Raw genomic sequence first — 23,000 nt, 5'->3', positions numbered from 1 at the left:
AGTGAGAGAGGAGACCTCAGGCTTGTTCTGGCTCTGTCACAACTTGCTCTGTGGCTGTGGAACATCCATGTCTTGGGCCTCAGTTTCCCCATCCATACAAGAAGGTGCTAAGGAGCCTTTCATCTCTACATATAGGAAAGTCATTAGACAGAGCTACTCCCTTCCCTACGCACAACAGCAAAGTCATTCAGAGGGCAGCAGAGGGCAGCAGGGGACATCTACCTCAAGGCAGTGCCTCAGGCCAGGGCACCAAGGAGAGTCCTAGTGAGGGTCCTGCCTTCCTCAGGCCCTCTGCTGCTGGTAAAGGAATTCCATCCTGCTGAGTCTAAGAACAGGGGTAGCAGGCACAACCACAGTGCCTTAAACGTAGTTAAATATTGGGCACTTTGATTCTTCTTTTTCAAGAAATCCCTGATTTCCAACTGCCAAAGAGATAGCAGTCAGTCAGTTCAACGAGAAGTTACTGCTCCAGGTATTTCAGATAGACGGATTAAAGGTTTTTAAGGAAGGATTATTAAAACTAGTTTTTCCTGCTTCTCCACTGAAACTTTTTTTTAAGCTTTAAAACATATTTAGCAACTTGTGTGAAGAGCATTTCAGAGACTAATGTTCCTCCTTAAAACCAGCCGCCTTAACACAGGGCTCAACAGCTTGAACTCTTAATTCTGTGGCCTCGCCTCAATTCCGGCTTTGCCACTTACTAGCTGGGTGCCTCTGCTGAGCCCGTTTCCCCATTGGTAAACATGTATAGAAACAGCATCTCTTTCCCAGGGCTGTATGAGAAGCTAATGTATATAAACTGCTTGGTCCCCCTTGGCTCACAATAAGTATTCACCTCCACTTCCAGTGGGAAGATGCCGCTTCCCACCCCATTAGCTCCTGAAGTAGTTAATAAACTGATTGGGAAAATGACACATTTAATCTAAAGAATAAGATGACGTGGATTCAATGACAATTTCTTCTCTGACCAAAGAATACATTTATTCTTGAGATTCAAATCCGTTAACGTGGGTAAGTCTCAATAAAACTCAAGGGGGCCAGGATATCCCACAGACTGGGGGAGGAGAAGCCACTGAAGTCAAGTTGAGAAGCCCAGCTTTCCAGATCACGGGGTACCACGCGCAGTCTTGGCTTCAGACTCCTGCCCCAGCATCCTGCTGTGTCACACCATGCACCTCGACACACACCTCCCCACCCCCACACACACTCCCACACACCAAGCAGGGGCAGGACTGTGACTTACCTGCACTCACCGCGAGTGTCCTTTCTTTATAGCCCTTACTACAGCTGTAATTATTTGATCAATGTGGACTTTTTTGATCATTGAATTCCCAGAGTCCAGCACAGCACCTGGCACATAGTAAGTTCTAAAATATCTGCTGGCTGAATGAAAGGGCTGGCCATAGCTTAAGATTTCCTCAGAGGCTGGTTTTGGCCTAATCCTGGCATCTGAATGAAGTTCAGTATGCTTATGGCCTGTGCTCAACTGGGGGACCCTCGGGAGGGTGGTAAAGAACAGAAACAGGAGACCTACCAGAGGAGGCAGGGGAAACCCATGCACACCCAGGTACTGTCAACAGGTAAGGTAACGGATAAAGACAGTATGTGCTCTTTGTTATCTTTTGGGTAAGGGGAAGAAATAAGAATATATATTTGTATTTGTTCATATTTATTGATACTTAAAAAAACACTTGAGAGGTATGTAAAAAAACTAATAAGTGGTTATCTATGGGAGGAGAAGGGGATGGAGGTAGGAGCGAGATTTCTCAATGAATGTCTTTGTCTTTTTATATTATTTTGATTTTTGAAAATTGAACTATGTAAAAAGATCTAGTGAAAAAATAAAACTTTTGCATAGCTAGCTCACATACATTCACAAAGAACTGCTTTTTCAGGTCCCGCAGAAATGCGCCTTCTTCCATGATCCCTCCCCTCTTCCCTCCAAAGTGAAATTCTATACAGCTCTTACGGTCTTTGATAGTCTCTTACCTAAATTTGTTGTCTGTGTATATATAAGATATTTACAAGCTCCCTGAAAGCAAGAACCACATTTCATTGTATCTCTGTATCCCTCTAGCCTACTCTAGGGCCTCTCATATAGTAGATTCAGAACAAATAAAATACTGCTTGACTGAGGAGTTACTACTTAATGGGTGCAGAGTTTCTGTTTGGGGTGATGAAAAAGTTTTGGTTGCACAACATAAACGCTGCTGAACTGCAAACTTAAAAATGTTTAATCTTATGTTATATTCATATATATGTATACTTACGTTGTTGGTAGCTCAGGTCACTCCAATAAGAGAGCTTCAACCGGAGATAACAAATCTCCAATAAAAAAAAAGATCCTCTCCAGATGTTTTCCAGGAATATAGTAAGTGCTCAATAACCATGTGCTAAATAAACAAATAGATAGCATATTAAGAACACTGACTTTGAGAAAAAGCTCTCATGTTGAAAACAAAGCATACTGTATATAAGTTAGACATGAACATAAACATCTTTTTAAGGACTAGAGAGGTTCTTGCAAACTTTTTCTTTATTTAACTTTCAATAAAAATATAGTCTCCTAACTCAATAGAAAGATAGCAGTGATTATCACACAGGAGGAGCTCAACAAATGTCAGTCTTCAGTTTTCAAGTTCCATGTCACAACCACTTCAGTCTGATTCTCTCCGTCTCGATGGAATTCCAAAAACTGGTTTGGTTCACTTAATTATCTCACTGGGGCTGATCCTTTACTGCCATTCACCCAAATCCAGAACTCTTGAATTGTGGCTCACAATAACTCAATCATCTATACAAGTGTCTGGAAATTAGATATTTCCAGCCAGAGTCAAGGACATAAAACTTTTTTTTAAGGGATACAGTAAATCCCAGTATTCATCACCAAAAAGATCAAATGTAAAAAAGTGCAATCTGTGCCTCTTTCAAAAATAGAAACTTTAAGGTTAAAAGAAAAAAAAAGCCCTTCCCAAACTCATTACCAGACCAGACATATCAGCCACACAGGAGCTAACAAGGCCTGCTGTTTCCATGACAGAGAACATGAGAGGTTAAAACCACACCACTAAAAAAAAAAAAAGAAAAGAAAAAAATAAATAAATAAATAAAACCACACCACTGAATGAAAGAACTGGACCCCTGCCACCTTTGCAAAGGCCACTGGACAAGTCCCTTAAACGCTGGATTTCAGCTCTTCATCATTCTGCCCTAGGGATCCCTTTTCTTTAAGCTCTTTATCATGGTCTGGGGAAATACTCTGACTTTCTATGGTAGTGATGGCATCTGAGTCCAACCTTCTTCTTTTCTTCAGTTGGTGCAAGTGGGACTTGGATTTCACGTGTGCTAAGGTAAAACAAACAAAAAAAATTAGGATTTTCTACAACTAATCCTGGAAGCATACAAAATTAACTATACAATCCTTTTCTTTAACAATAACGGGATCAACACATGTACTGGTACAGCTGCTTAGCATTTTTAAGAGAAGAATAAGTCATATGGCCAGCTAGCTAGCAAACTAGCTACCACATATCACGTATACCTGCTGGGGGCTTTATATCACTAAATCCACACAACAATCTTGCGGGACAGTATTATTCAGCTCATTTTATACAGGAGGAGACTGATTTCAGAGGTCTTACATTGTGTCCAAGGTCACACAGCAGGTAAGCTCTTCGGATTACCTGTAGCTCAAAACGCGAGTCAATTTTCCAGAATAGGGCTCCAGACTCAATTTTCCCATATAGGGCTGCCTGTTACAGATACATTTCAACTCACACATCTCAAAAGTTACAAATCCAGGGCTTCCCTGGTGGCCCAGTGGTTAAGAATCCGCCTGCCAGTGCAGGGGACACGGGTTCGAGCCCTGGTCCGGGAAGATCCCACAGGCCGCGGAGCAACTAAGCCCATGCGCCACAACTGCTGAGCCTGCATGCCACAACTACTGAAGCCCGTGCGCCTAGAGCCCGTACTCCACAACAAAAGAAGCAATGAGAAGCCTGCACACCGCAACGAAGAGGAGCCCCTGCTCGCTGCAACTAGGGAAAAGCCTGCACGCAGCAACGAAGACCCAATGCAGCCATAAATACATAAATAAATAAATAAGTTACAAATCCAAATTCTTATCTGTATTGCAGGACAGATGGCTCAGGCCTACGGTACCCAGAGCCGCCCTTCCCTCTTCTTAACCAGCTTGCTCAGGTTGCCCCTCCTGATGTGACATCCCTATGCCTGGGTCAGATAAGCCATCTGAATGACTAACCCAGATACTCGCATTCTCCAGCACACAATGCACCAGAGAGATCACAGCAAGTATTCTTTTCTGATGATCCTTTCAAGGATCCACAGAAGCAGTAAAGCTGAAAAGCTACTATTGGCTGATATCAATTTCTGACCTCTCACCCTAAAGACAGTTCTCAGCTTCTGACTAACTCACACAAGCTCCTTTTTACCATCCTGTTCTTTTTCAAGGAAATCTTATCTGGAAACACCTATAAAGACAGACAACGAGATTAAGTTCTTTTATACTTACTTAAAACATCATTTTTAGGGATTTGGAAGCAAAAGTAGGTAAGGAAGAGGTTAGAAGTCAAGGAAAAGTTTACTTGAGGGAAAAAGTCAGTTTTGTCTCCAGCTAGAGCCTACGGCAAAAAGTGGCCTTCTGGACTGACTCTCCATGGCAGCAGGAGATGGGAGAGCAAGGACTTGACAGATGGCACTATAGAAGGGCTTACACAAGCTACGCTCACAAAGGCTCACAAATGTTGCTTCTCTGTGGCAATCCCTGAAGGACATTCGACAAATCAAACCACTAAGTTTCCTTTAGAAAAAACAATCAGACACTCTCTTTCTCTTCCCCTTTCATCATTATGAACCAACGATAATTGAGGCTTCTTCTGCTGCTTGGGCAATCACAGCCATCCCCAGTCTCTGACAATGCAGTTCATTTTGCCAGCGTTAACAGTTAATAGAACTAATCATTCTATTGGTTGGTATGGGGGAAAAAATCCACTTCTATGAGAATGCCATGCAAAGCAGTACTCTGAACGGGATTCCAGCCGCTGGGTAAAATACAAGCCCTGCTTGTGCCTAAAAGGAGTGAGCCTTCAACGAGTTTCTAAACACAATGTAAATTCAAGGCTTAGAGGCTAAGGCCCTTTTGAGCTTTGCTGGATTACTGCAGAAATCCGACAGGGGAGTGCAATGTGACTCTATGGCAAAGACAGATCCAGGCTCTGAAACGGGGAACTAGAACCTCGGTGCGGGGCTGTTCCTGGGTTGGTCAGGAGCGCCTTATGAAGAAGACAGTACCCTTTGACCACCGTCTTTCGGCGTGTCTAACCGTCTTGCTTTCACACAGTTTCCCTTAACACTTTTCATCACAGTTTTTGCAACCAACACCATTTCAACGTATTACCTTAAAAGTTACTGGAGAGACACCACTTTTGAAGAATGTACTCAGGAGGAGTAACTGCACTTCCTGTTCCCTCCCAGCTGTTTCTGCTCCTTTGGCCTCTTGGGTGAGTTGCCTGGCTTCCCTTACAATCCTACCTCACCCCCACTGAGGTCTAAACATGAGACCAAGAAACTACTCAGGCAGGATCATGAAAGTCAAAGGAGCTCTGGCAAGTTAACTGCAGACCTCTCAGTAAAATATCTACTCTAGCTGAAGCTAGAGGGCATATGATCTTCCTTTGAAATTGAGAATACAGAGATAACTCTCCCGTTTGAGAAGGCCTCTCCATGAAATTTGAACAAAGGCTGTTAGAGGAATCTGGTCTTTTTTTTTTTTTTTTTTTTTTACAAACAAGCAGACTCCAGCATTCAACCTACCAAAGACCTTAAATTTTTCATGAAGTCAGTGTGACCCACCCTTACAGATTTCTCTATCCTAGACTCTACCTGCCCATTCACGGTCCCCAATGATGATTCGATCACAGAGGTCACACATGTGATAACTTCTCTTGTTCTCAGTTTCACTGCTTGGCATCTTTACTGGAGTAGCTGCAGGCTTGTGGCCCTGAAAAAAAAAAAGGCAGGGATGGGGGAGAAGCATTTGATTCAAAGAGATTTGGATATTTTACTCTGATATTAAGAGGAGTGAGATTTTCCCAAGATTCCTTTTTCTCATCCCAGAGAGCAGGTGGGCTGTGAAGAGATTTTAACAACAACCTTTCTGAAAGTGAAAGTAGAAATGGAGCCTCCGGGGATTTAAAAGCAGCCTTCTGTTCTATTCCAAGGAAAAGAATGCTTGGTTCCCAGAATAGCAACAAAGGTGTCAGCAAAGGAAAGCTTTGTGAAAACCAGACAATAGACAGTACCATGATTAATAATCACCTGGATGAAACTTCGCACAATTTCAAGAGCAGGTTCAAGAACAGACTCTTCCCACTTCGAGACGTCAGACACTTCTAAGCCATATACTGGGGGAACACTGGGACCAGGTCCTAATGACGACAAAGAAAAGCTGTGAGAGGTCAGCCTCCAAGACCCAATCTATTCTGCTCCTAGGACTCCAAAATCCTCAAGGGAAACATATGGGGTCAAAGAAATAAACATTCTGACCATGCCATTCAATCTAACCAGAAACATGAACCAAACAGCTACACACAATCCAAGAAAGACCCAGAAGGTTGACTGGTCTGCAGCCAATAAGTCTAGCTGTATAATCCAGAGTCTCAGGTGTAGGATCTTCCAGATCAGTCAGGAAAACAATATAGAGTAACAGCTCTAGTGACCACTGTATGGGCTACAATATAAAGGTAGCACGTGACAGGAGGCAATTAGCAGCTTGAAGTGAGTGCCTGTTCTAAGGTCCATATCATCTTACAGTGATGTCATTCTGTGGCAAAAGAGTTCACAGCTTTCTTTAGTCTCAGGTTTGTATACATCCCTTCAGCAGTCTAGCATTCACGAAACTCATTAATACCATACTGATAATCATGGGCTGGTCACAGCAGAGTATCAACCAGTGAGCTGCTGAATCTGAAAATTAGAAAAAAGCCTTGGAATTGAACTAGTTGAGCCCTGTTTCTAAGAAACAGATCTAGAGGAGTATTCAAGAAATACCCTTTGGTGAATACTTCTGAAGGGAGATAAGCCTGGAGGTAGCCGAAAGTATAGCTATAAGCATTTCACCCATCTGAGCCAACTACGTTTAGTCTCTGCTGGTAGCTTCCCCAGTACGTGGATACACTAACTTGCCTTCCACATCCAGGTTAAGCCAGTTGCCTAAAGGCAAAGAGCACTGCCCCATGGACAAAAACATCAAAGTCCTCAGAATGCCAACGGCTGGCAGGTGCTGGCCTTTTGATAGTGCCAACCACAAATAAGATTCTTCATAAACTGGACTGGGCTGCACCTGCCACCACACGGAAAGGTGAGACTGGGAGGGTGCAGGCAGCATCCACAGCACACCTGGCCTTGGCTAAGCTCTGCACCTGTTTCCAGGCCACTCTATATTTTCCTTTCCCCTCTAAGTCCTTTGTTGGGCTTCTGTGCCCTGTCTAAGTACCTTTCAACAAGTTCTCGGCTCCCAGCTGCTATTTCTGGCTTGGGTCCAAGGCCAAGCTGGGGTGGGGAAGTCCCTCTGGCTTCTTGCCAGAACCTTACCCCAGCAGACCAGCCCTTGGCCAATCACACACGGCTCCTGATTTACAGGGCAGCTGTGCCTTTCACCCTAGCACCAGGACTGCGCCGGCATACACATGAATGAGGACCGGGCATACGATGCCATCAAGCCCTCATGACTCAGAGATGGGGGAGTTATTGTGGCTTTACCACAGGAAGAAGTTCCAAATCATTATCCCAAAAACCCATCTTTTGTTACAGACTAATTGTTAGCCCTGCGGAGAAGAGAAGCTGCATTAGAAATTTGTAGTAGGGAACTTTGTTTCAGCTGACACAAAGACTTCTATCTAAAAGGACATGCAGAGAAAGCAAGGTAAGTAGAAGAAAGTGTAAAAAGCCCCTTGGTGTGAGAACTACACTGGAGAGCTCTAGCAGAGGGTGAGAACCGAGAGAGAGATCCAAGGGTCAACAACATGGCCCAAGGTGTTTCTGTTCAGAGGCACTGAGAGGAGGGTGAGACCTCAGCTGTGCGTATCTGTAACTGAAAGCAGAAATCCAATGGCAAAAGGTAAACAGGGATGATTCAAAAGCATATTAAAAAAGGGCCCAAAAGATAAAACTAGGGTTTCACTTATGCTTAATCTCCTTTAAATAATCTCCTTTTAGCTCATAACCACACAATTTCTTACCCGAGGCCCAATACTAATGCTGTCCAGCTAAAGTTATAACTAAAGGAAATAAGAAGCATGGTGTAAAGCTGAGCATGGACTTCAGAGTCTGGCCCGCATTCAGTACTCTACTGCTTATTAGCTAGGGAAAGTTTGGCAAGTTATTTAACTTCTCTAAGCCTCTATTTACTTATCTGCAAAAAGAAAAGAATACCACCCACCTTGAAGGCTCAGTAACATATGTATGACACCAAATTTAGTGCTAAGGATGCAGTACAGGGTCCAATGAATGAGAATTTCGTTCCCTTTTCCTTAAAAGTGCTGTTCAACTGAAGTTAGAGTTGCAGCTGCCTGAAGCACTATGTATCTGAACACAGAAGCGATGCTGGGAGAATTGGTGAAAGTTTTGTCTTTTTATACTACTTATCTGGCCCCCAAACCATTTTAATTAGGAAAGCCTCCCTACGGAAATCTGACTGTTCTTCAGGTACAAAATCTGAAGCTAAAAACAACCCTGAGCACCAACTCCGCTAAGAAGGTATTGCTATTTTGTTCTTCCCTGTCTGCAGCCAACACTCATGTGTTCAAGGCTTAAGGCAGATTCTTCCTGGGGAAGAACTGTTTTCTGAGGCATCATAGGAAAACACCCCTGGACAATCACTTATGCAAAACCCCCCAGGTCAGGTCCCAAATCTTAGAACAGATCCAGAAACTAAAGTTCACTTTCTGGGTGAGCTGAGAACATCTATGTTCCACCGAAAGCAGACCCAAGGCATCAGGAAAAACAAGGACACTTACTGCTCAAAAAACGGTTTTTAATCCATCGGTTTTGCTTCCGGGCATATCTCTTAGTCACTTGTTTCAGAGCCTCAATACCTGAAAGACAAGGTAGATATAAGAACCTCTATCTAACCACTTCTCACTCTGCTGAAAGGAAGGCCCATCCAGCCCAGCGTTAGAGAAAACTAGCCACGTCAGCACACTGGTGGATACTTGGTAGGTGAAAATCTCAATTCTGAGCTGAAGGCCGTTTGGGTCTCTTTTAGCCTCAGCTCCTTCTCAGGCCATTGCAGCAGGACACTCTGTCACCCAAGGATGTCCAAGGCTAGGTTAGATGGAGAATTCACACCTTTCTTTAGGAGCTGGTTTCTAGTCTCTGGTGTGCACTTTCCCTCAGTGATCAGGTACTCGTGAAATTCCTTGAAGCCAATTGATTGGAAGATACCATGTTGATAGTCCTGGCTGGGAACAGGAGAGCATCAGCAGATGAGCCATTGAATCTGAAAGCTAGCAGGGCACTGGAGATGATCTAGCTGAGCCATTTCATCTCATAGATGAGGAAACTGAGATCCTCAGCAGTTACTACCCTCTGAAATCCTTCCTCCACCTTCCCCCACCAGCTCCCAGGTTACTTCCCTTGAAAATTAACTTCTGGGAATGTCTGAGATTAGAAAATTGCAACTGTAACAAGTACACCAAACCTCCTCCCAATGATGAAGGGTAGCAAACAAGTAGATCCAAAGCCAGTATTATATGTTTACGGTCTTTTGACCGTAAGCAAGGGGTGGAGAGTAGGTGAAAGTAATAGCCAAATTCTCACCTGTTTTCCACAATTTTCTTCTCATTATAGCGTCTGTGAAAATCTCTTAGTTCATCCAAGAGCCCAGCGGCCAGCATGTTATCCACCCTCTTATCCAAGCGCTCATCTAGAACTTGAATCAAATTAACCCATCAACCAGCAAGCCTGCCGAAGGTGTGTACTATACATGATGAATGCATAGGCTGCCATAAAGAAGGGAATTTGTTCAAATGGAAGAAAAGGTTCAGAGTCCAAAGATTATACAATAATTCATAATTATATTTAGTCACACTTAAAACTCGGCAATTCCAATAAAAACAGCCAGAATGAGGCATGTCTTCTTATGTAAAGAGCACACAATTACAGCTACTAGGAACAACAAATATTTTATTCTTGTATGGAATGTATATCCATTGTTTATTTTAGAGGCAGCTGAGAGCCCCGTTTTACTCTTACTTTTTTCCACTATATTTGTTACTCTAACTTTATGCTATTTCATATTTAAGAACTCTCAGATGACACCTTAAATAGGAATGAAAAACTTTAAACCAAAGCCATCCTAAGTATATCTTGAACTACTGAGCCAGACAAAGGAGCAGAGTGAGAGATGATAATCATTCCAATGTGGTCAAACACAGCTTTATTATGAATCAGATACCACTGTTGGATGCTGCACTGTAACACATGTTTTTATTTACAAAATATTCATTATTAAAACATTACCTTTTTCTATAACCTTATAATTTAAGTTTGAGATAATATAATCTGAGATTAATTTAACAAATTTCCACCATTTCAATTATGCTCTTCTACATCTCTGCCATTGCTATTTCTTGGCTTCAATGATAATAACCTTTTTTTCTACCTTCCTAGAAAGTTTGCATTTATTGAGGACTCACCACGTGCCAGGCACATTCTGAGCACTTTGCATGTATTATTAATTCATCTAATCCTCAAGGAAGCTATGAGATATGTATTATTATTATCATCCCCATTTTATAGAAGAGAAAAGTGGGACACAGAAAGGTAAACCAACTTGCCTTAAAACTCACATAGCCAGAGACGATGGAGCAGGAATTTGAATACAGACAGTCTGGCTCAGAGACATGTTCTTAATCACTAAACTATACCGCCTGTTCCCCTAATGATCTCATTTTTCTAGACCTAGCTCATAAGTTACCTTTACAAATTGGTCCCCAGAAAATGCTCATCATCCCTTCTCTGTGGCCCCACAGCACCTTCTAGCCCAGCGTTTATCACAACAGAGTATCTACCTCGTTATTTGTTGCCCAACTAGACCGGAAGCTCCTTAAGGGCAGCTACTGTCTACATTCATCTCTGAAATCCAAGTACTATGTAGAACACTTGGCAGTTCATTGAATGCTTGCTGTTATATTTGTTGCATAAAGAAGTTACTATTATCACAGGGCATTAGCAAAAAACCAAAAAGAAATACTATCAGTTAGCTAGCTAACCATCATTCCCACTTCTCAGGCCTACTTATTCCAAAATAATCAGTGATCCAGGCTTTAGCCAGAGAGTCAGATCTCCTTCCACAGGAGACTTCCTTCACTTTCTCCTTTGGATTTTCTCTGGATGGCAGTCTCTTTCCCATCCCATCTTATCTCATCCTCATCTTATACTAATCTTTTTTTTTTCCGGTACGCGGGCCTCTCACTGTTGTGGCCTCTCCCGTTGTGGAGCACAGGCTCCGGACGCGCAGGTTCAGCGGCCATGGCTCATGGGCCCAGCCGCTTCGCGGCACGTGGGATCTTCCTGGACCGGGGCACGAACCCGTGTCCCCTGCACCAGCAGGCAGACTCTCAACCACTGCGCCACCAGGGAAGCCCTATACTAATCTTATACTCAACTCATGTTATACTAATGCCAGGGCTACCTTTACCTGCTTTCCAGAAAGATAATGGCACTGTGTCTTACTAAGTCAACGAATAATGATCATGATAATAAAATGAATAGCTAACACTTGTTTAGTGCTTATTATGAGCCACTCAGAGTTCTAAAGCATTTTTTTTCAAAACAACTTTTTATTGAAGTATAGTTGATTTACTCTGAAGATTTTATATACAATAATGTATTACTATAAGCTCTGTCTCAGATTAACTCTAGGACACCAAAGGACTTTTACCTGTCTGTTCAGCATGAAGCCAGAGGATGCACGGGTTAGGGAACTTCAGAGGGCCTCCAAGGGGACCACCACCTTCCTCGGAATGTTGACGATGAAGAAATTCACTATGAGAGATTCCTGTTTCTTCAAACACTTGCAAGCTCCTAAGTCATTTGAAAGGGGAGGGTGGGCACACCCATAACAACCATTAGGAAATATTAATTCTCAAGTGAAACAGGGGAGAGGCTATTTATTATAGAATACCTCACTGTCACTTTCACTGCATAAGCCCCTGAACACACGAAGGTCTGGGGTTACTGCAAACCTATAGCTACTCAGAAAAGGGTTCTAAAGAAAACTTTAGGTAAAGAAAGAAATAAAACTATTCTAAACATATATAAAATTTTCTGAAATCAGTTAAACAGGTTCAGAAACAACAGGTTTCTACTACACAAAGAGAACAGGACATATTCACTTTCGGGTAAGCAGTAAAAGCTTGTCTGGGACACTTTGCTATAAGCCAACAAGTCTAGTCTCGCTGGAATGCCTTTCCCACAGTACAAAAGTATGCTGCATATCCAGCTCATCAACTTTCTTTTTAAATATGTCTAAAATTAATGAAAAATGCTTCTGACTAATTCAGTACTCTACTAGCACAAAGATCACTGAAGAAAGAACTACACACTTATTCTTAAGCCACCATCCACTCTGTCAGCATCTATTACGTTATGCAGCACTAGGTAATTTAACTCTCAAATCTATACTCTACCACTCTGGGTGATTGCAACTTATCAGCTTGAAAGTGATCTTTCCCTTCCTGATCCAATTCTACTTCCTGAAACCCTAACACAAGAGTAGAGACCCCTCGTCTTTCCCTATCACTGGTCACTCAGAGAGGACCTAGGAGGGAAAAATGTAATAGATATCTTACTTATCTGGAGGCTAGAATACAGCCTCAAACTAAAAGAAAGATGAAAGAAGTCCTCCAATCTTCTTTTAGAGCTCTTGCTTAGAACCTACTGTTCTTACGAAAACACATTCTCAACTCATTACTAGTTTAGAAGTCGCAAAATAAGGAGAAACGATAAGAAGTGATTAATAAAAGGAGCAGATAGTAACAACCAAGCTCTAGACTCATACCATAAAACGATACAAAAATGAATGTTCATCAGAGTGTCCCTGAGTCTTCCAAAAAGTTTTTGGAAGACTTCTATTTAAATGTTTAAAAATAAAGTGTTTGGATACTGGAAAGTATAAACTTCATTTATCTAGAATATGTATTATCAACAGGGTGACATTGCCCTCAAGGGAGCAAAAAAACCTTAGATATTACAATGATGTGTGGCGCTCTCCCAAAATCTTACTCTTCAGTATTAAAATTTCATTGAGGGGAGGGAGGGAAGCACAATTAGGAAAAAAATTTCTAAAAAGGCTTCAGGGGCAGGGGGGATAATAGAAAAGGATTAAGAAACACCGATCTAGAATGCTCATTTGAGTGTAATACTTCATAACCCCTGTCAATACCAAATGTTCCTATAAATATCTAATGTGTATAACCATCCATATAGTAGGTCCTCTACTCTGCCAGATAAGGTATCGCTTCCGGCACTACAGAAAAGTACACCTCAGTGGTGATCACTTTGTAATGGACAGAAATAGCAAATCACTATGTTGTGCACTAGGAATCAACATAGTGTTCTAGATCAATGATACTTCAAAACAAACAAACTCATAGAAAAAGAAATCAGATGTGTGGTTACCAGAGGCTGGGGGTGGGGGAAGGGGGAACTGGATGAAGGCAGTCAAAAGGTACAAACTCCCAGTTACAAGATAAATAAGTACTAGGTATGTAATGTACAACATGATAAATATAACTAACACTGCTGTATACTATACATGAAAGTTAAGAGTGAGGCCTGAGAGTTCTCATAACAAGAAAAAATCTTTTTCTTTTATTTTGTGTCTATGTAATAAGTACACTAAACTTATTGTGGTAATAATTTAATGATATACATAAGGAAAATCATTATGCTGTACACCTTAAACTTACACAGTGCTGTATGTTAATTATATCTCAATAAAACTAGAAGAAAAAAATAGATTAAATGACTGATAAAATGAAGATGCAGTCAGAAGTGAACAGAATATGGAGCCAATGAAGATGCGTATTTACGGAGGAAAAAATAAACCATCTAATCTTAGGAAGGAAGGGAGGGAGGGAGGGACGGAAGGAAGGGAAGGAGGGACAGAGGGAGGGAGAGAGGGAAGGAGGGAGGGAAGGAGGGAGGAAGGAAGGAAGGAAGGAAGAAAAGTATACCTAACACACGAGGCTGCAATTTCAAAGCAACCTAACAAAACATGGTTAATGAACTAATAAGGTCATCTCTCTCTTCCCTTCAAGAAAGTCTCCATGTGTAAAGGTGAACTGATCTATAAGACAGTTTATAAAACCTGTCTCCCACTGGGCAAGCTGCTGGGGCAGAACTCAGCATTGCACAATCAATTATGAAACCTAATCACAATGTCAGCTGACTGCATGCCAGAAAAAATGTATATGAAAACTGTTATAAAAGCAAAGATCAAATAGAAAATGAAGCAAGATTACACAGGCCCTAGGGAAAAACTGTATTGTATTATGCATTTTAAATGTAACAACAACAAAGTAGGGTGCAACTATTTATTGAGGGAGTTGGACTGAGGCAATAACTCTGGGCCTCCTAACCTCCTAACCTGCTGAGGTAAAACACATCAATCTCCACTAACTGCTATTACCAAACCTGTCTCACCAGGCACACTTAACAACTGACCGCCCTCTAACACTGAAGGGGCCTGGCGCCAGCTGGCCCCCGGCTTTCTTACCTGGCCACTTTGCGCTTGTCATGTGGGTGCAGCTTGGCAGCCATTTCTGGGTCCACCTGGCTTAGGCGTTTGTGGAGCGCATGGCCATCCTCCTTTTCAAGCTCAACTTTCTGGTCAATCACTTTCTCAGTGCCCATCTCCCAGGGCTATTAAATGAAGGTTTAGTAGTAAATTTAATTCAAAAATTCAACAAACACTGAAACACTGTATGTGCCAGGCACTTTACTAAGTGTTCAGGAACACAGAATAGAGATGAATCAGAAGATCTTGCCATATAGTGAGAGACAGATCATAAACAGAAAATTCCAATACACCATGGTAGTGCTGTGAGGCCACAGTAAACAAAGAGGAAAGAGGACTAGGTGTCTAGGGAAGTATTCAGGGAGTACAAGCTACCCAGGCTAACACATCTATATTAACACATCCAGGAGTCTAGTCTTCTCAACAAGTATAACCAAAGAGTGGACCAGAATTTCCAGCACATTATAGTTTGCAAAGTCCCACCCTACGCAATAGCATCTCTGTAAGAATGGTTAGTGTCAGATATCTCCCTGACATATAGATTGTTTCAGCCAGGAAATGCTGAATCAGACTAACGTACTGTTAACTTACATGGAGATGCTAATTAATCCACAGAGGAGCATTTTTCCCACACACAGCCCCTGTCCTTAGGCCAGCCTGCAGAAGCACACTTCACATATGGAGGGGGCATTTGCTTCAGAATATTAAGTAGGAAAGTTAGTACAGTTGCTGAGTATAAGAAACACGCAAAAGTCAACTTTCCTCCCATTAAAATTAGCGGGCAAGAAAGAAGAACCCATTTCCTCATTGAATTACAAGTGAACTAAACATACCTTAGCATTGACAAGAACTTTCCAGAGCAGAGCCTCAATGTAATAATTGGTTCCTCCCACAACAATAGGAATTTTATCTCGGGAAAATATATCTTCAATGTGAATGTTAAGAAAGACATCAAAATATTAATATCAAGAAGAAAATCTGACTCACTTGGAAGTAGGGTATTAGTAAGAAACCACATTCGTCATATTTTTGATACTAGTCTTCACTGTTTCTCATGAGTTCTCAGAATCATTTCCTATCAGTTCTGGAGGGACTTGCATAAACCAGAGACAGATGCATGATGGTAATTCCTTCCAATTCGAGAACTTTCTAGGCCTTGCTGCTAAAACTCAAAGCTTGCTTAGTATTCAAAATCAGCTTAACAAGCACAAGCCTAAGGACTCTCACAGAATTAAGTGTCAACTGCTCAGGAAGCCACCAAGATGATGTCCACTGTGTGACTTTGCCTTCTAAGGCAAATTACAAACTGGTTTCTCTAAGCCGTAGTTCTTAGACTCAGTCTTCACCATTTTGTAGCAGTAGTGTACATTTCAGCCACTTGAGACTCTACCAGATGAACTGGGAAGCACAGGCTATGAAGACAAACAGATTTCAATTACCAGCTCCAACACTCAGCAAGTCATTCAACTTGTCTGAGCTTCAGTTTTCTCACCTGTAAAATCCTCATGAGTTTTTTTTTAAATTAATTTAATTAATTTATTTATTTTTGGCTGTGTTGGGTCTCCATTGCTGCGCGTGGGCTTTCTCTAGTTGTGGTGATTGGGGGCTACTCTTCGTTGTGGTGCACGGGCTTCTCATTGCAGTGGCTTCTCTTGTTGTGGAGCACGGGCTGTAGGCTCATGGGCTTCAGTAGTTGTGGCTCACGGGCTCTAGAGCGCAGGCTCAGTAGCTGTGGCGCACAGCTCCGAGGCACGTGGGATCTTCCCAGACCAGGGTTTGAACCCGTGTCGCCTGCATTGGCAGGTGCATTCTTAACCACTGCATCACCACAGAAGTCCCTCATGAGTTCTTATGAGCATTACACGTGACAGTGCAAATAAAATCCCTAAGACAATGCCTGAAATATTTTTTTCAACTGAGTAAGCACTCAATTTAGTCACTACTGTTTTTACACCACTGCTACTTGGAATTTTTCTCTTTAGAATCTCTGTTGAACAGATAATTATCTGCTTTAAGAAGGGCTTTCCTTCTGAGAATAACTGATAAAGAGACTTTCAACCCAGATAAAGACTCATTTACACACTTCTTCCCCTTGCCAGCCAGTCTGTGGGCGTAGAGATAGATGACCTCTTTTCTGACAGAAGCCCTCTATAAGAGGTTGGGGTAGGGTGGGGAGAAAGATGTTACTAATCAAGGAGCATAAGGAAGAAACGTGTCTATTCGTTTTTTAAAAAGAGAAACAAATTCTATATCCCCCCCCCATAAATTAAGTATAAGAAACATACAATTACACAGTAATTGTAATAAAACTTCAAATATATGATCTGACTAACAAAGGGAAAGGAAGCAAGGAAAATAAAAGGGGAAGGGGAAATGGTGAGATACCAGAAGGGAGAGATGGAAAAGAGGGAGGGAGATGGGATAGGAGTTATTTGGTGGGAAAAGGTTTAACATGTTTACCCAAGCCATGAAACAACTGTGATCCTAAGCAAAAACCTTTCTCTCTGGGCCTCAGTATCTACTACCCTCACCTGTCAAATCGAGAAGGTTGATCGAATACTTCTTAAGGTACTTTCAGTTCTGACACTCCGATTCTAGGTTCTTACTTAAATTCACAAATCTCCAATCCTCTAAGTGATCTGATTAAGTCATCCCCTGTTGCTGCTGCCCTTTAACTCTTTTAATTAGCTCTCCACTTTCCATCAGTCCTTTCTGAACAACTGACCTGTCTTACATCAACAATGTTCATTTGGTGATATGTTTTTTTTTGTTTTTTTTTTTTGTGGTACGTGGGCCTCTCACTGTTGTGGCCTCTCCCGTTGCGGAGCACAGGCTCCGGATGCGCAGGCCCAGCGGCCACGGCTCACGGGCCTAGCCGCTCCGCGGCATGTGGGATCTTCCCGGACCGGGGCACGAACCCGCATCCCCTGCATCGGCAGGCGGACTCTCAACCACTGCGCCACCAAGGAAGCCTGGTGATATGTTTTAATGTGCAAAGGGCTTTCATATACATTACTTCATCTGACACAAGTGCCTTATAAAGCAGGTAGGGCAAGAATTATTATCTGCGTTTTAATCTCTGCCCACTTGATAGGCAAAAAAATATTATCTCATTATTTTGATTTGCATGGCCTCGATTAACGGCAATGGTAAACTCTTTTTCATGTTTATCACCATTTATATTTCTTCCTTTGTGAATCACTACTCATGCTCTTTAAGTATTTTTTGAGTTCTTCATATGTTAAGTATACTAATGTTACAGATATTTTTCCCCTGGTTTATAGTCTGTTTTTGTTGTTGTTTTCAAATTTTTTATTTTTTGGCCACATCTAGTCTGTTTTTTAATTTTGTTTCTAGTGAGCTGGGTTATTTTTAATTAAAAAATATTCAGTACATACAAAAGAACATATGCAGCATATGTAAATAATAAAGCCTAAAAATAAAACAAATACTCATGAACCCAATGTAAGAAAGTGAACATTATCAATTCTTTTGAAGCTTCCTATGTAGTAATTCCCATCACAACCCGTTACTGCCCCTCTCTGAGGGAACCACTGTCTTGAATTGTTTTGTGTATTGTTTGTTTTTCCTCGTTCCCTTGCTTTTCTTTACATTATTACTGATGTATATAAAACCCTAAACAACATATTGGTTAACTTTGCTTGCTCTTTAACTTTTATAATAAATGGTATGACCATCTATGTATCCTTCTATAATCTCTCGCATTTCATGTTGTTTCTGAGATTCTTCCCCATTGACGGATGCATGTAACTGCAACTTATTCATTTTCACTGCTGAAAAAGTACTTATATGAACAAAGCACATTTTATACATTCTTCTGTAAGTAGGAATCTGGGTATTTATATGTTTTTGCTGTTAAGAGCAATAATGTTAAAATTAGATCTACCACCTATCTCCTGGTATACTTGTGGCAAGGCTTCTCTAGGGTAGATACCTAGGAATTGAAATGGTTCAAATACTTTCTTGCCAGTACAAATTCTTAATTCTAACATATCCAAATCTAGTTATTTTCCTCAAAAAAACCCAAAAAACAAAAAAAACTATTATGGCATAGATAGATGGTAGTGATGGCTGCAAAACAATGTGAATATATTTAAGACTACTGAACTATACACTTATAAATGGTTAAGATGGTAAGTTTTATGTATACTTTAACACAATAAAAAGGAAAAATTGAATTAAAAAATCCTTAAAAAAAAAAAAGACTAGATCTACAAAGTCCTCCCCTACTCTAAAATCACATAACTACTCAATTATATGTCATCCCATTTGTTTCAGTTTCGTTTAAAAAAAATACATATTTACTTAACTCTGAAATCCATCTGGAATTTATGTCCATATAATAAGGAACTGATTTTTTTTTCCAAAAATAATTAACTGTTCCAGGAATAATTATTAACTACTACATTCCTTCTCCACTGCTTTGAAATGCCACCTTGATCGTAAGCTAAATATATACATCCATTTGAATTTGTATCTGACTTTTCTAATTTGTGCCATAAATTTGTCTAGTATTATGTAAGTTCCATGCTATTATAATTATTATGAATTTTCAATATGTTTTAATATGTAGCAGTCCAGATATTAAAGGCAATTTGGACATTAAAATATAAGGGCAGCCCCCCACCCCTTATGTTATTCTTTTTTCCAAAATTTCCTGGTGTTACCCAGAACTATTTTTCCCTAATCCCTTTGGAATTCTAACTATAATTCCATTATATTTATAAATTAATTTCTTATCCCCATTTAAAGGTGGGAAAGTGAAGCTCAGTGGGGTAAACGCTTTACCCAATTAAATTTTTGTGGTCAGATGAGGTAGTTCTAAAACTAGGACATGGATTTTCTGGCTCCTAAATCAGTGTTCTCTCCACTAAAACGGCACCTCTCAAATTTTAATATGCATGTGAATCACCTGCGACTCTATTTAAATGTAGATTCTGATTCGGTAGGTCTAGAATGAGGCCCAAATTCAGCACTTCTATAAGCTCCCAAGTGATGCTGATGCTGCAGTCTAAGGACAAGACTCAGAGTAGCAAGAACACTGTATCTTTTCAATCCGAATAGTTCTCATGGGGATGCTACTATTGACCTTGGGTACCTCTGCTTAGGAGAAATTGTCACGAGGAAGAAAACTTTCTTGGCTTGGGCTGCCTTGCAGCCACCAAGCCTAGTTGCTGTCTTTCCTAAGGATATCAGAGCAGTTGCTTTGTTCCTGAAGTCCACCACTGTGTAATTTGTCACCAGAGGATCCACAAAGCTGATCATGTGGTGCTGGCACATTCTCTGCTCTTGGGCAGAAACCTTGTTGGTGATGATGTCTAGGCCTTCATAAACCTAGGGGAAAGAAGATTAGCATGAGAAAGTCATCTATCTCCATAAGAGGCACACTTGATGGGCAGAAATGGTGATCTATTCCTCCCTGCAGCCAAACACTTGACTGACCCAAAGCACCAGGGGAAATGTGTTCTAACCAGAGCACAGCCAGATCCACATAACCCAAGACAAAGGAAACAAAAGAAAACAGAACATTGGCTTTCTTAACAAATAGTGGCTATTAACTCAGACTTAAAGATAAAAAGTATATGTAAATCGGTGCCCAAATAAGAACTAACTCTGCAAGATTAACTGGAGGTTCTTTGGCCTGAACTTCAAGCATTTAGAAGTGGGCAGGTTGTTACTACTTAACACAAGTCTCCAGAAAGGTAACATTTTGCATTGCTCATAGTTCTACTTCAAATGCTTAGATATTTTTTGGATTTAAATGCTCTGAAAGGTTTTTAGAATTTGTAAAAGATTGGCTCCATTTGTGGAGAAGTGGCCTATCTACAAAGATATATATATAAAACACACACATACACACTGTGAAGTCAGAACCCCTAATACTGCTGAACTGTAGTAGAACAGTGTGCCAAATTACTGCTTCAGGAGGTCAGCAAATACAGTCTAAATACTCAAAGGCAATATCCTGTCTGTAAGCTCTTGATCTGCCAATTAAACTAAAAAGTTCAAGTGTACTTTTTCTAAATGCAAGGTCTCAGATGGAGAACAGATCTGAAAATACTAGTTTGAAAATAGGGATGAATGCTTTGAGATTAAATGTTCTCTCTGTAATCACTGATTCTACAGGGAGCACTGAATGAACAAATAATAAGTTCCATAGAGCCCACAGAGACGTTAAGAACATTTTCATCTCACATTTCCCTTTACTTATATGGGTGTCAAATAAGTACAGTACAGTATAATGGTTAGGAGGAAGGACCCTGGTGCCAGGCTGCCTCAGATCAATTCCTAGCTCTGCCACTTACTAGTTATTTGTACTTGGAGGAGTCAGTTACTAACCTCTGCGTGCCTTAATACCTCATCAGTAAAATGAGGATAATAATATCTATCTCATATGGTTGTTGTGTAAATTAAATGTTGTGTAAGTTAATACATGTAAAGAACTTAGTTTTTGCCTGGCAGATGGTAAATACTATATAAGGGTCACTATATTATTACCCATATTACTACCATCAATACTATCACAACAACATAAGAAGAATGGGAAATAATTTTAGTGTCACTATCACTCTGAGGCCTCTGTGCTCCTAGCTACTGAGGTTACTTACTCAACAAGGATATAAGCTATCTTCAAGCAAAAAGAAAATTGTTAATTAGTAAGACAGCACACAAGAATCTAAAAAAAAGGTGGATATATGTATATGTATAACTGATTCAGTTTGCTGTACACCTGAAACACATTGTAAATCTATACTGCAATAAAAATTTTTAAAAAAGAAACAAAAGAAACCTTATAGTACAACTTTCTTTGAAATAAATAAATCAACAAAACAGCCCTCTTAAAAAAAAAAACAAAACCAAAAAACAAAAGAAAACAACACACAGAAAATATATAAATAGAGCCATAGAGAAAGAACTAGCTTTGCCTTTAACTAACTCATCTATCTGTGCCTGACAAGAGAACTGCATTCTTACACCTGAACACTGATGGAATCTTAAATCATAGGGTGTTCTTTTCCCTGTATCTTGAACAAGACTTCCTTCAAACATTAGACCACAGTATACAGTAGGGTATACTGTATACTGTGGTCTTCTGTGCAAATTAAGAAAACTAAAGGAGGGAAAAAGAATTAATAATTGTGTGTGCCTCTCCTTCTTTTCCCACAGCCTTCAGTTGGCTCTATTGAAGCTTAGATTCCAAATGATCCAATGTTAAAGAATCAAGCAACAACTTGATTTTGCCAAAAGAGAACTACTGACCTCTGTAAATAGATTCTCATTTTTAACACTGAGATAAACGTTAAGAAAATGTATAGTTGCAAATGTATAATTACCAGCCCCCACCTCCAAAAAAGCCAAAATGTAAACATCTCTACCAGCACATTCTATCAGATATGTAGATAAATTTGAAGATATATTTTCATCCTGTGTTCTGCCTTTAAGTGTATTTTCTAGAGCCCCTTAAAATGGCCAGTTTTAACAGATAAACACATAAGCATAAATCAAACAGAGGGGACTTTCCCTGGTGGTGCAGTGGTTAAGAATCTGCCTGTCAATGCAGGGGACATGGCTTCGAGCCCTGGTCCAGGAAGATCCCACATGCCGCGGAGCAACTAAGCCCGTGTGCCACAACTACGGAGCCTGCGCTCTAGAGCCCGTGAGCCACAACTACTGAGCCCACATGCCACAACTACTGAAGCCTGCGCACCTAGAGCCCATGCTCTGCAACGAAGAGAAGCACCACAATGAGAAGCCCGAGCACCGCAACAAAGAGTAGCCCTCTGCTCGCAGCAACTCGAGCAGCAACGAAGACCCAACACAGCCAAAAATAAGTAAATAAATTTATTAAAAGAAGAATAATAAATCAAACAGAAGGTAACTCTAGAACTAAGCTCACCTTATTTGCTGAAGGAAGTAGCCTAATGTACTGTTTATGGTATATATACAAATGTCAATGAATATCAGGAAGAAGAGCATTAACGGTTTAAAAAAAAACAGAGTTCTTGCTGGTAGAGTGAACAAACTAAAACTTGTAACTGAATCTTGGTTAACAATGTAAACTGTCATCTCTGAGTGACCTGTTAACCCTTTGTTTCCTGTACCATCAGATTAAAAGAAACTGAGCATCAAGATATAGGTGATACAAACTAGGTATCTG

At 40.7% G+C, this 23,000-nt stretch overlaps 1 protein-coding gene across 1 annotated transcript in view; it reads right to left on the bottom strand.

Annotated features, from left to right (window-relative positions):
* Positions 1-2,523: 2,523 nt before the first annotated feature.
* The window catches only part of TRIT1 (tRNA isopentenyltransferase 1), a gene marked incomplete at its 5' end in the record, with an annotated part of 43,696 nt that continues 23,219 nt past the window's right edge, over positions 2,524-23,000 (bottom strand). The window contains 10 exons of the mRNA XM_082833690.1: positions 2,524-3,345; positions 5,902-6,019; positions 6,337-6,446; positions 9,036-9,113; positions 9,367-9,479; positions 9,838-9,949; positions 11,963-12,105; positions 14,801-14,946; positions 15,655-15,753; positions 20,036-20,176. Of these exons, the coding sequence (XP_082689816.1) occupies positions 3,176-3,345; positions 5,902-6,019; positions 6,337-6,446; positions 9,036-9,113; positions 9,367-9,479; positions 9,838-9,949; positions 11,963-12,105; positions 14,801-14,946; positions 15,655-15,753; positions 20,036-20,176 (1,230 nt within the window). The 3' untranslated portion in view covers positions 2,524-3,175. The remainder of the gene's footprint in view (positions 3,346-5,901; positions 6,020-6,336; positions 6,447-9,035; positions 9,114-9,366; positions 9,480-9,837; positions 9,950-11,962; positions 12,106-14,800; positions 14,947-15,654; positions 15,754-20,035; positions 20,177-23,000) is intronic.

The sequence above is a fragment of the Leucopleurus acutus genome (assembly GCF_964270905.1).
Source record: "Leucopleurus acutus genome assembly, chromosome: 2".
Classification (NCBI taxonomy): domain Eukaryota; kingdom Metazoa; phylum Chordata; class Mammalia; order Artiodactyla; family Delphinidae; genus Leucopleurus; species Leucopleurus acutus.
This window is presented reverse-complemented; position numbering and strand designations above follow the sequence as displayed.